At 31.3% G+C, this 17,846-nt stretch overlaps 2 protein-coding genes across 9 annotated transcripts in view; one reads left to right on the plus strand and one right to left on the minus strand.

Moving 5' to 3' along the window:
• SUPT3H (SPT3 homolog, SAGA and STAGA complex component) overlaps positions 1–17,846 on the minus strand; it is a 654,143-nt gene that overhangs the window by 589,570 nt on the left and 46,727 nt on the right. The window lies entirely within an intron of this gene.
• RUNX2 (RUNX family transcription factor 2) overlaps positions 12,627–17,846 on the plus strand; it is a 219,645-nt gene continuing 214,425 nt past the window's right edge. For 2 of the 4 annotated variants that reach the window (XM_077161955.1, XM_077161958.1), the window contains exons 1-2: positions 12,630–12,743; positions 12,942–13,064. In XM_077161955.1, the coding sequence (XP_077018070.1) occupies positions 13,007–13,064 (58 nt within the window). In that variant the 5' untranslated portion in view covers positions 12,630–12,743; positions 12,942–13,006. Of the gene's footprint in view, positions 12,779–12,941; positions 13,065–17,846 lie in introns of all 4 variants that reach the window. The other 2 variants (XM_077161957.1, XM_077161956.1) reach the window with 2 other exon arrangements.

The following is a 17,846-nucleotide window of genomic DNA, read 5'->3' on the forward strand; positions in this document are numbered from 1 at the left end:
TCACCAAGTAGAATAAAGAGTTCTCAAAAACACTTTTTATTCTCCTAACAAGTTAATCAAAATTACGAGACGATCAATTCATATGACCTTTCAGCAACCTAATGGCAATTCTGGATATCCAGTATTACTCCAGACTCCCTAGTCCCCTTACCACTATTACTGGTATCTGACACTGAGGAGGAAGTCAATAATGCTGAATTAAACTCTACTTTGTTTTAATATAAATAAAAAGGGACTACAAATAAAAACAAAAATTTAGCTATATTTTATGAGTGTCTTTTATTCAAGTGGATTGATTATATCTTGTAGAAAGGCTACCTAATTATCTTGGTAGATAGGAACTGACTACCAGTGCATAATAGATTAGGATCAATGGAAGATTAGTCACTCATTAAGTGGATATTTTGTAAATGGAAAAATAATGCCTTTTTATCTGTTTAAATGTATTAATACTAGTATCTGATCATTACTTTTCACTCAGTATAGATTAAAAGACATTGAAAACTGTTTCCTAAAGGAAAATGTTACAGATAAAAGTGACTTCTCTCTACCTACCCATCCAAATTAAAGACTTTTAAATTAAAAACTTTTAAAAACAATTTGACATAGTGGGAAATTTTATTTATTTTAAATAGTTAAAAGAAAAGATAAATTACCTCAATAATTATTCAGTCATTATGCTCAAAAAGAGACAGTTTTCAATGTAAGTGAATTAAAAAAAAAAACTAAATATATAGTAAGTGTTTCCATAATTTCGTTGTTTGGCACTAATGATACTTCTTCCTATTGCAAGTACTTCAGTGATCTAAAAGGCTAGTATCGTTTTTTCTCAAACATAAACAGACTATTAGCCAACATGATTTCAAAGTCTTGCAAACAGACATCAAAGAGTGAAAAAAAAATCTAACAAGAAAGGCTTACGAGGTAGAAGGTAATTAGGAATATGGGGTGAGAAAATAAAAGAAATAACACTCTACAGAGTGAAAAGAATGGCTTCCTTTTTCAGTATTTAATTCCATTTATAAAATCATTTTAATAGGTAAGAATGTCCAAAACATTTTTTAAAATGCACGAACAATGTCATTTCAACTAGTTTTCTTTTTTTTTTTAAAGCAACGAAAGGTACAAAGTTATCACCAGTCTATATTGGATTTAGGATTAAAACCCATTTGTGCTTCAAAAGAACATACATAGCAGAAGAAACCAACAGGCTCAGATATTTATTTTTAGTGAATACAGACACATAACCAAGAACAAGGCACACTTATTCCCATTTTTATTAAATACATTGTCTTGATCTTCTTTAAACTCTGAACCCATACATTTCAAAAGGAATCGGTGGTAGATGGGGGGGCTGTGAGGGCAAGGGATGATAGGCTTTTTCTTCATGTTTCTGTGTTTGTCTGCTTCTTAGAGAAAACTCAAAGAAGTATTTTTCTTGAAGCATAAAAAGTCTGAAAAATAATGTGATAACCATGGTTCTTAAAAATTTCAAAATCAAAAATAGTAGATTATCTGTTTTATTAAAAAAAAAACATAGGTTTTAGCTATAAATATAAACCAAGAGTTTTCACATTACTGGAACATAACACCTCATTTCATGTTTCCATCTATATTTACAAATAACTCTAAAAAACAAAGATTATCGTGGTCTTTTCATATTAGCTGCAAAATAATGGGAGTATTTATTTATTTCCACTATCTACTGCACTTTATGACTTATCAGTGCCCTTCCAGGCAGAAAATGTATATGATTTATCACATTTTGAACCAAAGATTTTCCAAAAATCCACTTTTTGAAAAATTCATTTACTTCAATTACCTAGGCAAATTCATTTACCTAAATTATCTGTTCTAATAATGTCCAACAAAGTGTTGTCAACTAGTTTGTTTATAAATAGAACTGCATGCCATACAAACTGGAACTTCCATGAATGATTTTCTAAATTCCATTTCTTTCTACCATTTTAGCTCATTTAAGCCTTAAGTACTTTTCACTAGGAAAGCCTTCTGCATTCAAGTTTAAAATAAGACTTAACTGAAGATGAAACTTCCCCGGGAACATCTAATTTAGAGACAGCATAATCTGGTTTGTACAGCCTGAGCATGAGAAGACCTGGTCTGGACTGACCTTAGCCTTTCATTTGTTGTATGATACTGAACAATTTTCTTTTTTGCACCTGTGTCCTTATGCAGAACTAAAGAATTGGCCCCAAATATCCATCAACTGTGATAATCATGGTTGTAACTTTCAACAATTCTATTGCAATTCATAATTTCTCCACAATGTCATTTGTCCTTAGAAATATTTCATGACTTAAAAAAAAAGCCCCCTGGATCCCTCCAATACATCCTCTACACTGTTATGAGACAGATCATGATAAAGCATACAGCAGGTCACCTTCTTGAAATCCAGTAAGAGTTCCCCTTAGTTTTCAAGACAAAGTTTGATCTCTCTATTAGTTTTCACAAAAAAGGGATATTCTCTATTATTAGAGCCTACCTACCTCTCCAAATTCTTCTCCAGCCCCTTCCCACTCAATTTTTTTCCATACCACCTTCAAACTGACTGTAATTCTCAAACTGCTACATGCTGTTCTGTGTCTCTCTGGACATACCATTCCTTCTCTGTAACTCCCTCCTGTTGCCCTTCCTCTAATCCTTCAATTTAAGCTAAGTTATACCAATTCTGAGTAACTGTCACTGAATCCTGAGTCTGATTTAAACTACCCTTTTCTACTCTTCCCTAATATCATGTTCATACTTCTGTCACAGTATTTACTATACAGTATTATATTCATTTTATTTGTGTGCTCCAAATAGTGCCTTCAATATGGATTCATTTGACCTATGAACTAGGCCTTAATCAACTCTGTAGTCCCAACAATAACACAAAGCCTAGCATGCAGTAGGTGTTCAATAAATGCTTAGGACACAAATAAATGAATGAATGATAATGACCTTTTGAGCTCGAAATGCAAGACACGGCTATATATAAAATTGCTATAAAAAGGTTCTTTCTGACACTTTAGTAACAGACTCTATAAAGATTCCAAGCAATAAATTAGTACCTACAAATACTGAAATATATATCAATTATACTGAATAATACATAATTTCCTTCAGAAATCTGTAGTATTGTCAATTTTTCAAAAAAAAAATAGTACCAAGACATAGCAAAATATTTCAAATAAAACTATATTTAAACCTTTATCATTAGGAAAGGTTTTATCCCTCAGAAGTTAATTACTCTACTAAGTGAATATTATAACTTTAAATGCCAAATCTTTTTAATAAAATATTCCTCCTGTCAATGAGTTTATTAAATTGTTACAACATAGTGATATCATCTAAAATCTATTAAGGTAAACAGGGTAATCTGCCCTCATAAAAGACCCTGAATGATATTTTTTGAGTTTCTGTGTATAGCTTTTTCCTATATTCCTCTCCCAGAGTGGTTATCCTCTTACTACTTAACAATGATTTATGTGTGTGTTTTATAATCAAATATGGGAGAGAGTGTGAAAGCAGTCACGTTAAAACTTTTATCACACCTGAGGGAAATAGCCACTGACAAGAGTTTATAGGGAAGAAGGAAAAAGGCAGGAAGAGTTCTCATTCATGACTAACCCAGATGTAATTTATAAAATAATTATTTTTCAATTGCCTGATCTTTAACTCTATTTCTAATAGTTAGAATTGCTTTTTAAAAGATCATAGCTAAAATAAAATATACAATAGTAAGAATTGTAAGTTTTTGCTTAAATCTATTTATATATATATATCATCTAAATAAAATCTTAAATAATGATGTACCAATGTTCTGAAATTTCAGATCAGCATGAATTCTCTTATGCTTTATGAATAAAAATACATAAGACTGGCTACTTTTCCTGATCAATGGTATCACCATCACCACCAAAGTAATATTCAAAGTCTACAAAATATAGGTGTATCCTCAGAAAACTTTACTTGAAATATTATGTCCAATGGTAAATGCAATGATTGTTTCTAGATATTAAAAACAAAAATAATTAATTCCTTTTTCACACAGAATGAAATTCAAATACGGATGAAAAGAGGGAAATCAAATCACAATAACTTAAAATTTCTGTTAAATGTGTTTGTTATACTGAAGCATTAAAGCCAGTGAATTCTGAAAGATGAAACATTTCTGTGAATGACAGATATAGGGATCTTAGCATCTTTCTTATTAGTAATAAGTTACACTAAATTGAATATTAAGATTTATGAAGATTTGAGGATAGACTATAATAAAGATTATGTATTTGGATCCCTACCTTACTCTTTTTTTTTAATGGGCAGGCACCGGGAATCAAACCCGGGTCCTCGGGCTTGGCAGGCAAGCATTCTTACTGCTGATCTACCTTACTCTTAAGAGAATTTGGGGGTGGCTTGTAAAACCATATACAATGCAATAACTACATGAATCATGACAAATTTTTACTATTCAATTCAACAGAAAAGCCAAAGGTAGATTCTTCCATAATAACATTAAACTATTAAAAAAAAATTCCAACTTTTGTAGATACTTTAAACAATTCCATTATAAAATGTAAATAAGGAATTTGATCATTTCTACAAAGCATTTTTACCTGTTCTATAATAGAGCATATCCACTGGCCCAAAACATTCTATATATGTACAGTATAGAAAGCAGGAGTAGACAGACTACAACTGGCCAGTTGCTTGTTTTTGTAAATAAAGCTGGCTGGAACACAGCCACACCACCCATTCATTTACTCACTGTCTATGGCTGCTTTCAGACTACAATAGTAGAATTGAGCAGTTGTGAAAGAGTTCCTATGGCAGTCCCTAAAAGTCAGAAATATTTACTATCCAGCACTTTACAGAAAAAAATGTATTGATTCCTGATAAGTTATTATCTAGTATAATATAAATTCAGAATTAATGATTTGCATAGCAAGATGCTGGCTACTACTCATTAAATACTTGCAGAAAGAGTACAATTTAGTAGTATAAAGTTAGAAGTATTATTTAAGTGAATTACTTTTAAAGGTACTTTTCTATATTTCAGAAGCACTCAGCAAAGAATAAATACATGATACATTAAAACAAATGATTATATTGATCCTTTAAAAATCTCTAACTTATGAGTCTAGCCTGTTCTTATATCACACATTGAAATTTAAAAATGTAAAAATACTAAATTTAGTATTTACAAAAATATTTTACCATCTCCAATTTAATTTGCCATACATAAATTTGTGAGAATTAATTATGTTTTACAGTGAATGTGAATACAAAATGCAAAAAAATAAAGCTTTTACTGAAAATCTAAAACTGGTAGGTAAGTAAAGGCCAGGTTATTCATATCTAATCATTTTTAAAATCATTATTATTTATGCATGGAACAAACTTTTCCCATTTATTTAAAATCAAGTTCCTACACTTCTTTATCTACAAAAATGCTACACATTTCAGTATTCATTGTTTAAGTTGAAAGAATAGCAAAATGAACACTTGTATATTCTTCACCTAGATTCACCAATATTTTTTATTTTTTTGTTGAAACATTTCAAAGTATGTTACTGATTTCATGACACTTCAATCCTCATGCATATTCTTTAAGAATAAAGATATTTTCCTACATAACCATTATAACATCCAAATAATTTGATAGCAAGTTCATAATGTCATCAATATCCAGTCCATATTCAAGTTTCTTCAAATATCTTAAATATGACATTGGCAGCTTTTTTTTTTCAATGTAGCACCTAAACAAAGCTGGCTTACATATCCAATTTCTGAAATGCAAATATCAAATTTTTCTTAATGAACAATCTATTTGTATCTAACTTGGTCTCTGGAAAAATAAATTTCATAAATTTGTTCTCTGGAAAAGCTGTAGGAACACAATATCCCTATTACTTTCCAGTCAGATCAATTCAGGGATAAAAAGTATTGTGATACCACTGAAGGGGAAAATGGAGTTCCAGTTATTTATATAGATTTGGTTTTCACTATGAAACATCTACAATGAAACCACAATCTTATCTAAATTGGTTACAATTTATTACAAATATATACCTACGCAATACTCAGTTACCATCAAGTGAAAAGTCTTGTGACTATCTCCTGTCAGGGCTCAAGAAGCAATTTAATATTATCACCAAAAGATTAATCAGAACCTTGAAAATTATCCAAGTATATCGTTTTATAAAAAGAAACATAATTAACACTGTTAAATTCTAGAGAGTGTTCTTTACTAGCTGCTGAAAAAGTCACTTTTAAAGACTAAAAATACTTTTTACAAAAATGTATAATCAATTTAACAATTCTCTAAGTTGAAGACAGTTTTAACCATCCCATAAAAAGATTAAATAACTTCCATATTACACCCATGTATTAAGAAACTGACTTCTAAAGCAATCTGTTTCCATGCTTGCAAGAATTTCTAAAGCATAAAACTTACATTTTGAACAACAGTTTATACACTAATATTATAAAACTATATACTTTTTAAATGACAAGTCAATTTTTTTCTTAATATTAATGCAATTAAAGTATATGAATATTTGTAACATTCTCTCCTAACTTCTTTAAGTCTTAAACTTCAAGTTGAAGTAATTTTTCACTGCTAAACTCAAGGAAATTGAGATTTCCAAAGGGAATACAGTCAAATTTATAAAAACAAAAAGATAAGTATTCTAGTGCTTAATTTTCAATATAATTTCCATATTTTTAATTATGGCTGAACTCAAGAGTATGCTGTAGCATAAAACATACACAGGGTTTAACAAATAGAGACCTAAAACTGCAATTGCCTTTACTGAAACCAGTGAAAAATCTATATACAGCAATGAAACTACCATGCAAATAAAAGAACTATCAGGACATCTATTTCCTAAAAATGAGCTTACAATAACTATTTTAAAGGCCGTGTGTGGTCTCACCCATATATGTTGGCAAGATGCACTTTCTCTGACCACAGCTAGATTCATCCAAAAGCAGTGGCACTGGAGAGCCTCTGTCTCACCTGTCAAAGTTGAAGAACGTTGTTCCACAGACCACCATGAGTCCATGGAGAAAAGCCACAGTGCTACAGCTGTTAGTGATAAGCAGTCTCTAACTAAAGGAGAAAATACTTCAAATAATTAAGTAAATCATCCTTAACAGAGACACAGGCAGACAATAATATTCATGCTTAAATGATGAGATGATATACTGAGTCAGTTCTGAAATAAGATATTGACAATTCCTATACTGAAATGCTCAGAAGGAATCTTTCACAAGTAACAACTAACAGTCTTTCCTATTCTGATGCTGATAAAATTTTTAGATATTTATATAAAATACAAATTTATATATTTATATAACCTCAGAAAACTATAAATTCTTCTAAATTAAGGTATTAAATTCATTAAAATTACTGATGTCGGACAATTAACAGCATGTTAAATCTTATAAATTAAAATTCATAAATGAAAACTCTAATTTTTTTTAGAAGATACCTTAATATCTTTTGCAACTACATTATAAAAGAAGTTCACATTTTTGTTTTAAACGAACCTCCCTACCGTAAAGCATATGGACTGACTGGGTAAGCTATAGGTAGGTTAACATAAAGCACAAAGAGCAAGAAAAATGATTACTTTGAAAAGAAACATGTCTCAGTGGACAATTCAAGCCCCCTCTCCATCACAAGCCTGGCAATAAATGACAACTTAAAAAATGTAAAAAAATATATATAGATATGTAAAAAGTTTAGTAACCACAATGAATAATTCAGATTTTAACTTATTTTTCCTGTTAGACAGCAACCTTCTCTAGCCTTACTTAATACTGAAACAGTTCAACTGAAACAGAAAGGGAGTACACTTTTGTACCATTTCCCATGAAAGCTGAATCTCAAAAGGTTCTCATTATAAGACAGTTTCACCTACAGCTAAGTCCCAGAGCACAAACCGTGCGGCAAAGTTACAATCGGGCTCCAATATACTATGATGGCCTACAGTTTCATTTACTATATTCTCTAAGTACAAAGGTTGTAAAAGATTAGTTTCACTTTTCCCTAGATATATTTAGTACATTAACTAGCATAGTTGGGATATTTTTCTTTGGTTTTGTCAGTAGCATATTTGATATAAATTTTATTAAGTGGTAGTGTATGTAACATTGCATTGTGGGTACTAGTTTCCTGCTTTGGCCTAGCCACATCCTCAGCTGTCATATGAGTATGTATCCCATATTTTTTGCAAGTTCTCGCCTTTTTTTCCTTCTTACAAAAATGACAGCATTAGAAGATGAATGATTCTAATAATTACAAGGAACATGAATTATTTATATAGCTATATTAAACAAGTGTGGATCATTCTGCAGGTCAAAGAAGAGACAAAGACAAAAAGTAACCTCATAAAGTGTTAATGACATGTGAAACAATGTTACAGTAAATTAATATCAAAGGAGGTTAAAGGAACAATTAAAAACAGTTAACAGAATGAAAAGTTCTGTGATCAGATGCCAATACAAACAAACAAGGTATAATTTATCAGAAATAACAATGATTTGCGATAAATGTTACAAGATTCAAACCTGCTAGGTATTCATTAGTGAGGATTAATATCAATATTCCCTAAGGAAACTTTAAGAATCTACTTTGAGACTTTATAAATGTCAAAACAGAGAAAGCGAAACCAAAAAACCTGAAGTACAGTGAGGGGTAGAGAGGGAGAGACACGGAGGAGAAGGAGAAGGGGGTGGGACTGGGGGGTAGAGAGAGAGAGGAGAAAGAGTTTATTATTTTCAATGTCCACATTATCTCACATTTAGACAGGTAGCTGCTAATACAAACCAAGCCAAATTGTTCAAACAATCAAGGAATTGGTATTGCTTTGGGTTCTTACATAATTCAAATGAAACAAACTAAAAAAACAAACAAACAAACAACTTACAGAAAGTACCACAAACTGCTACCATACACACACCCACACATATGCAAATAGTATATACACAGACATATACCCCATAAAAACAAGGAAATGGAACTAATCTCTCCTAATCAAACATAGTTTAAAATATTAATGAAACTATAAATATTTACTAATACAAAAAACTTTAAATCATTACTATAAGGGCCAGTAAATGCTATATAAGCTTGAACAGCTATACACAGGTCAAATTTCAAAAAACAAATTGTCACATACTAAATGGAAACGATATATATGAAAGTTCTTTGCTAAAGCCTCATACTCTGTGAGAACATTTTAAGCCAGATTAGCACATCTACAGTTTATAAAATTCTAACATCAAGTTTTGCTTCTATTCTTTACAAGTAACAGCAAACAGGCCTGCAAAGCAATCCTAAAAAAAAATTAAATAAAAACAAAGAAATGAGAAACTAAAGCTTCTCTATTAAAATATTACAATTAGTTCAGAAAATAACATATAATTCAAAAGGCAACAATGAAGGTATGTGCAGCATTGAAAACTGTTCATAGTGTTTATTTTTTCTAAATGTTTTGATATTTTAATAAGTTCAACCCAGTCTAACAAATTTTATTTGCACAAGGTAATGGGAAAGCAAGATACTAACTTCTTCACTTTTTGCAATTGACTTCAGGTTCAAAGGTATATTTCACTTCTGTGGCATTAAAGTACTTGATTTATACAGTAGCCTTAAATTTGCTACTTACTTAAACATAGCAGGCACTGACATATCCCAAAAAGGATGAAGTTTGAGGGTTTTAAAAGAAAGTGGGGGTAAAAAAGCTGAGGTTTTCATTTCTGATGGTATAAATCTATAATCAAGAGCTTTATTTGTACAGGAACTTTAATGAATCAGTCTCTCTTAATCACATGTAGTAAGCTATTTCTAATGAAACAAACTGTCAGTTATTAAATGCATACCAGTTATACTTTTTTTTAAAATTTTTAATGCAAAGTGACAGTTGGGCACCAAAGAGTATATATTTTCGACTTAGAAGAAAAATACATGTGAAAAATAAATATACAGACTTTAAAGCATATGATTTCACTATCTTTCTGCTGCCAAACTTTGATAGGCCTCATACAGGACAGAAAGGAAAGGGCACACTTAACAATATCTACTGAACTCTTTTGCAATAGCAATGATGACTCTGACCCAAAGAATTATGTGCAGGAGGATAACCTGCAAAAAGAGAATAAGCAGTTAGAAGATACAAAGATGTTGAAAATTACTCGAAGTCATATAAGGTCAATGAGGGGTGGGCAGAGGAGCAAGGCATTCATAATAAAAAAAAAAAGTTTTAAGAGAATATTCAGCAAAAAGCTGGGTTGTCAGAATATCAGAGGACCCTGATGCAAAACTACAAAACTGATTCTAAGAGAAGGAAATCATTTACTCACCATACTATAACAGCTACTTAATTTTTTTAAGTCTCCTAATTCTGCTGCTATTTTATGCACAGAAGAATCCTATGTTTGGAAATTACACAAATTGCATGGAAAAAAACGCACCTTTTAATATACTTTGCAATTAAATATATCGATCAACCAGCACACTTTTTTTTCCAATGGGCAGGCACCAGGAATCGAACCCCAGCACACCTTCTTTATGAACAGAATAAGTGAATAATTTCTTTTCTCCCTTTTGCATGAATAAGTGCATGTTTAATCAAAGTTGTTTTCTTTTAACTTTTCAGCGTGAAATCTGTTTACACACACAGTAAAGCATGACAAATCTACATTTAAAATAAAACATCAAAAGGAATTTCTGTTTGGGCGGGCAACAGTGGCTCAGTGGCAGAGTTCTCGGCTGCCATGCCGGAGACCCAGGTTCGATTCCCACAGCCTGCCCAAGTAAAAAAAAAAAAAGGAATTTCTGGTTATCACTAAAAGTTTATTATGAAAACCTTACAGACATTTCAATAATTAAGGATTAAAATCAATCTGTGTTTTCCCAATGCATTCTGAACAAATCAAAATTCTTTTAAAGAAAATTTTTAACATGTTTGTACAGTTATCTCTAATATAAAACAACAGCATATAATGAATTGTGTTAGGAATACAATATTTTAGCTGAAACACCCTTTCAGAGAGTTTCCCCAGCTTTTACTATGTTATACACCTAAAAAAATGTTTTGTAAATCACAGTCTCCACCCACCCTCTCAGTCATTTACTTCAATGCCACTCCCAGTTACTATCATACTAGCAAGAAGCCTAAGACATGCAACTTCAGTGGCATGGATAAATGACAAAAAATGTCTAGAAAATTGGATTGTTCAGCTTTATAATTTTTGTTGAAAAATGCCCCATCACTTACAACTGATGAAATCAGGAAGCCCTATTCATAAGTATAAAAATCATTGATATATAATCATCCTAATAAGAAAATGAAAATGAGTTCTATACATATGTCCAAACGGGCAAAAAACATCTCAAATATGTTTTCAATTTTTTTCAGGATCAAAATTAGCAAACTGAGATGACTAGCATACTCTGTCTGTGTGCATTATTTTTTACTACATACCTTTTTGTAATTTATTTCAAAGCTTCCATTATAAACAAAAAATACATTTTCCATTAACCCACTCCATCCTGAACTTACACAATCTAAATTACAACATATTTTATTTAATATGTTTATAAGGTATTTAAGATGTCTTATCAAAGACTCTGTCAAAGTTAATAGCCAAATAAACTATTTAAAGAATTATACAACTGAACACATTTCCTTGAAAGTTAAGAATTATTACAATCATAAAGGAAAAGAAGACATCCACTAAACTGCTGTAATTCTTGCCATTCATTTGTATAAGACCCTCAAACTAGTCATAACATAAAAGTTATACATTATAAAAGATATAAAAAATACTTTAAATCTTTATTGTAGGACCTGCTATCTAACACTGATAATACATAAACTAGAGACATGATTTAATATTTGTACAAGAATCCCCAGACTAACACTTTCATGACAGCCAATTACAGTCCAGCCCAACAAGCAGTTTGCCACCAGACCTTAAGGTAAATTTTTTTACAATGAATTACAGGTTCACAAGTTTAAAAAGACAAGAAAAAGAAAAACAGAAGAACTCTAGCCATCCAGCAAATATGAAGCAGACCCCAGAACGTGATACAACCCAAAGATGTAAATTACTGTAAATCATCACTGTTGTTCAGAATTTCACACAGCCACTTGACCCAATTTTGCTCATTTTTCCATAGACACAATAATGAACTAAAAGAAAGAGGCAAAAGAAAAAAAAAAAGGAGGGGGGGAATGGGGGTGGTGACAGAAAGGAAAGACCTTAACTGCAGACTTCAGTTCTACAAATGCTTAACCTTCAGGAGTTTGGGCTCCTTCAGCATTTGTATTCTATCCAAATCCTCATGAGTCACAAAAATTAAAAAGCTATATCCTTTTGGATGCCAGGAAGGGCCTTACCACAAGCCTTTTGTCAGAGAAAGAGAGAGAGAGAGAGAGGGAGAGCAAGAGCAAGGGGGAAAAGCCACAGTGGTAGGCAGTCCCACTTTACTTTGAGTACTGTGAGGTCACAAACCACATGATTCTGTCTCTCCAGTAATAGTGCTTGGAAAAAAAGGAGTTTTAAAGCTTTTGCTTTTTTGGATTGTGTGAATGCTTCATTCGCCTCACAAACAACCACAGAACCACAAGTGCGGTGCAAACTTTCTCCAGGAGGACAGCAAGAAGTCTCTGGTTTTTAAATGGTTAATCTCCGCAGGTCACTACCAGCCACCGAGACCAACAGAGTCAGTGAGTGCTCTCTAACCACAGTCTATGCAGTAATAGTAGGTCCTTCAAATATTTGCTCATTCTTTTTGTTTTGTTTCCCTGCTTTTCACATGTTACCAGCTACATAATTTTTTGACAGAAAAAAATAAATATAAAGTCTATGTACTCCAGGCATATTGTAAAACTAAAACAAGGTTTGGGTATGGTTTGTATTTCCAGTTTAAGGCTGCAAGCAGTATTAACAACAGAGGGTACAAGTTCTATCTGAAAAAAAAGGAGGGACTATGGCATCAAACAGCCTCTTCAGCACAGTGACACCATGTCAGCAAAACTTCTTTTGGGGTAAGTGTTATCATTTTTAAAATCCTATAAGAGATGAACCTGTTAAACATAAATGTATGTTTCTTAGATAAATTGCTAGCTTTTCAGGATAACAGTATATTAAAGATATTAACAATAATACTATTCTGTTGAAGTAAAAAATTGAAAATGAAATTGATGTACATATTTGTATATGGCATCTGTATTCTCTGAATAACTTGAAATGGACAAAAATTAATCATTTTTTATTAATCAAAATGTTTTGGGGGCTATAGAAATAAGAATGCTAAAACAGTAAAAGAAACAGCTTAATATTCTCATTTAACCCTCTCTGCAATAAAATGAAGCACGAAATTAATCAAAGTATTATAAATTATTGACTCCAGAAGCTCGCAATATTTGAGCAAAAACTTCAAAATGGAAGCAATCTTACAAAATAACCGAGCACAGATTTATCCCAACATTATGCTCTACTATGTAAAACAGAGAAAGAAATAAACGTACAATACAGTCAGTATTTGAACCAGCTCAACTAAAAGAACTCTATTTATAATTTTAAACTGAGTAAGATATCTGCACAAGTTTGTTTCTAAACAACTATATAACTGAACCATACATTCAATGAAAATAAAATTGCACTAAGTATATCATAGCCATTTTTAAAAGCTCTTTATAGTTGCCTAGGATATTAAGTTTACAGAAGTCTCTAAAAACTAAAATGGAACTGTATTTTCCTATATAATTTTAATTTTACATTTACACTGTTATCCATACGTAGAATTGTTATAAACACATAGCAAATACTGAAACTTCTAAGATTCTTTTAGTAACATTCTTAGACCTACCAAAATGAATAGCATTTTATTTCATGAAAAATAAAGCTCTATAAGAATACTCTGCATGATTTTAAAGAGCCATGCTTATTAATTTTGCTGGACTTTTAAAAGAAAACAGAAACAATACAGTCTCTTAATTAATTTCAAGTTAGTATTGATATAGATAAGTAAACTACTCCAACCTTCACTAGTTGACATAGTATCACAGCAAAATAGCTAAACACTTACAATGTTTTCTTTATGATGTCCAACATGTTCCAAATACAAAGCAAGTTTTGAAAATATCCTGTTTATCCTTTAAAACAAATCCTTTTGCTGTGTATACCTCTGTAACTTACAACTATTGATTGGAGTTTCCTTTACTCCTCCTCCTCCACACATTTTAACTGGCTAATACTTGAGAATCAGTCTTAGTTTAGGTCAAATAGAAATAATTAAACCTGAAGGGGGGGGAGTTTCACTTAAGGGATGAGGAAATATACTCTATATTTTGCAAAAAAAATCTAAAATTATTGTAGTGGCTCCCTCAATAGCTGTAAGCGAGCTCCCTCAGCAATATAATAATCACAGATTGTTTTTAAAACTTCATGGTGGGTAATTAAGCATTAGTCTAAAAATTTCTGAGTTAAGAAAGTACAACAAATATAACTAGACTGTATTATACCCCATATTATAATTACAGCTTATGCATGCGAACTTTTGCTGTTACTACCTAAGAGATGAGGAAAAAAAGCTGTTTAAAATGATTGTTAGTAGAGGGATAACTTGAACAGGTACATTAAGCAGTTAAGTTACTCTTTAACAATATTACTCTTTTGCAAAAATACATTTCTAACCAGATGAGGAAATAACACAAGCTTGAAGGAAATACTTTAGCATTGGAAGTAAAGCTATTAATATTGGCACAAACGGTATGTTAAAATGCTCCTTATTTGATCATATCAGAGGTTTTATATTTCCCTGATGTCCTTAATAACCATTTCTAGTTAAGATTTCTGAAACTTGACCAAGTTTCTATACAAGGAATAATTGTGAAATAAGCAGATAAAAATCACCTTCTATTGCATGTCATATTTTTAATTAGACATTATAACTAATTCTTCCTCTTCTGAAAAGTGGATTTCACACCCTCCTAACCCCTAAACCCCTCCATAGCATCTTAGAGCCTAAACAGAGAACTTAATATGAGCCCCCTACTTCAACCTAATTACAGGTGGGCAGTGGACAGCGTATCTATGTTATCATCATACTGCAAATATTTCCTCATTCTATAGTCTAATCAAAGTCTAAAACATCACTCAGGCTTTAAATTCTAAAATGAGGATTATAAGCACCAACTAATGCAGTATCCGAAGTATGTGCCCCAAACTTGTGGAATAGCTAAAAAGAAAGTTAAAGGCTTTCCTAGGTGAGGAACAAACCACATGTTAACTGACTGTCTCTCCTCAAATATGAGTGAAAAATGTGTGTGTGTGCGTGTGTGTGTTTGTATGTGTATGAAAGAGAGTGATTCTGTCTCAGTGTTCTTTTCAGAATACCATTTGCCTTGAATTAATCAAGAAATTTTCAAAATCTGTACTCAAAATCTTTTTTCATAAATAAAGCATGTTGAAAATTACAGATGTGACTCATGAAGCATCATATAAATAAAAATTTATTTATGAAAATACAACGGCTAACTGATTAAATTTCTACATGAAACTTTTGCAACTGACCTGAGCAAATGACTGAATATAATGTATGAACCCCAATTTCCAAAACAATAGTTATGGTCCATATAATGATAATTTTACAGTTTCAAGCTCTAATAGTGACAAAGTATCCTAATTGACTTGTAAAATAAGACAGCTAGATTTTAAATTCCAGGGGGAAGTATTAAAAGGGCAAAAACATACAGAAAGACAATTCTAACATATATAAAATGCTAAAAATGCCAATGCAATTCCCAAAGACTTGCATTATAATTATTTTAAGTTAGAATAAATATTCCCAATTTTACATGGAAAATTATTAAAATTTCACTTTAAATTTTTTAAAAATAATTTTAAACATATTGAAGATACAAAAGAGAGCGTAGAAAGGACCTTTCTGGTCTATGCGAACCTCCAGATACTCTCGAAATCACAAGAAAGGCATGAAATATACATGATTACATTATGATATATTTTAGTTCTTTCAAAAGAACAAAAATTAATCTATTCAATTACACCCTTCAAACTAATCACTGATAGTCTGACTTGTTTAAATCAGTCATGCTAAAGTTAAACTCAGTAAGATAGAAATGTTCCAGTTTGTTAAAAGAACACTGAAATATTTGATGGTTAAATAAACTGCAGAGGGGAGAAAAAGCTAACTCATTGAAGGCACTAAGATTTTATCAAACAGAATTAATCTTTATTGAATAGAACCATTCACAAATCAAACTCACTGTACTTCAATATTTTCAAGCAGCGCTAATCAATTACAAACCTTTTCTAACGCTGCTAACCTCATGTGCTTTCAATTTTATACACTGGTGGTCCTCAAGTACTGTATTGGGGCTAAGTTAAGACATTCTGTATCACAACTTTTTTTTTTTCAAGAAATATTCATCTAGAGGCTTTTTTTCCCTCTCAAGAGCTGCTCACATGAAAACTGTGGTAATATTTTTATACTGTACTTCTTTGTTGAAGTAAAAGGTTAGGGGTTACCTAAATACCTCAACTGTATATACAAAAAAGGAAAAGGTAAGTATTCATATAAAAAAGTCCAATGGGACTGAATTATTTATTTATGCATTTCCTATGATTAATTGTGCACTCGTGCATACTTGAATACTGATGGCAAAACAGGGTAACATCTCAAATTCCTCTCCAAAGCATACAAATAGCAACCTTCCATACTGTTCTAACTCTCGTTCTAGTATACTAAGATGTAACAACTCTAATTTAACAGTGAAGTTATGCAAAAGCTCTTCAAAAGCATTAAGATTGCAAAGGCTATTAATTAACCAAAGTCTTTAGAGAGATTTTTATATAAAGAGTTCACTGTAACAGTCCACTTCTATAGTCTTTTTAAAATATTACACATATGACAAATAGACAAATACCAAGTCAATATGAAAAAATCCTTCCTGCAGATACCAAAATTGTACACATGATAAAGCATAACTATTTTTTTTCTCATCATTTACCATGTAGATTTCTTATTAAATGGGTGCTTGTCACACTGATACAAATTTAGGCAGAGATGTCCCAAAAGGTAACTTTAATTCACTTTTTATTTCTGTACCAATGAACTCTGTAACTTACACAGAAGATAAAATTCCACCAAAAAAAAAAGTCATTAAATAAATTGCAATAATAAGAAAAACAATAAATTCTAATACACAAATCTTTAGAAAAGGAAGTCTCACATAATGAAAATATATATCTTAAATATAATCTATTGCCATTTCAAAAAGATTGTGGAATTCAGTGGGCCCAGATAATTTGATATGTTTTGATTAATGTGCTACAATTAAAAAAATTAATGTGGAAAATTCTATACCTTATTTAAAGGGTTTTCCTTGCAATTGTAACCACAGATGACTACAAGCTTTTGTTCATTTAACAGCAAACACACATAAAGCAGACCATACATTCCACAGGACTATTTTAAGACCTATATAGCAATTGAAATTAAATGATCTTTTATTATATGTATACAATAGCTTCACCTTATGTCAAAGTCTTGGGAATTTTCTCCCCTTTATACTATTTATTAAGGATACAGGAATCAGGGTTTGGAACAGTGTTGGATGCAAGCCACAATCATATCAAGTATTTCAGGTTTTTGTTGTTATTGTTGAACAGCAGTTCAACTCTAAAGTATTTTCTGTCATAAAAACGTCTTCTAATAAGAAACTTAATAAAAACTTCACCATTTAATATGACATAAAAAACAATCTCAAATAAGACAACTGTAGAATTAAAGGATTCCTTAATAG

The sequence above is a fragment of the Tamandua tetradactyla genome, chromosome 5 (assembly GCF_023851605.1).
Source record: "Tamandua tetradactyla isolate mTamTet1 chromosome 5, mTamTet1.pri, whole genome shotgun sequence".
NCBI classification, from domain to species: Eukaryota; Metazoa; Chordata; class Mammalia; order Pilosa; family Myrmecophagidae; genus Tamandua; species Tamandua tetradactyla.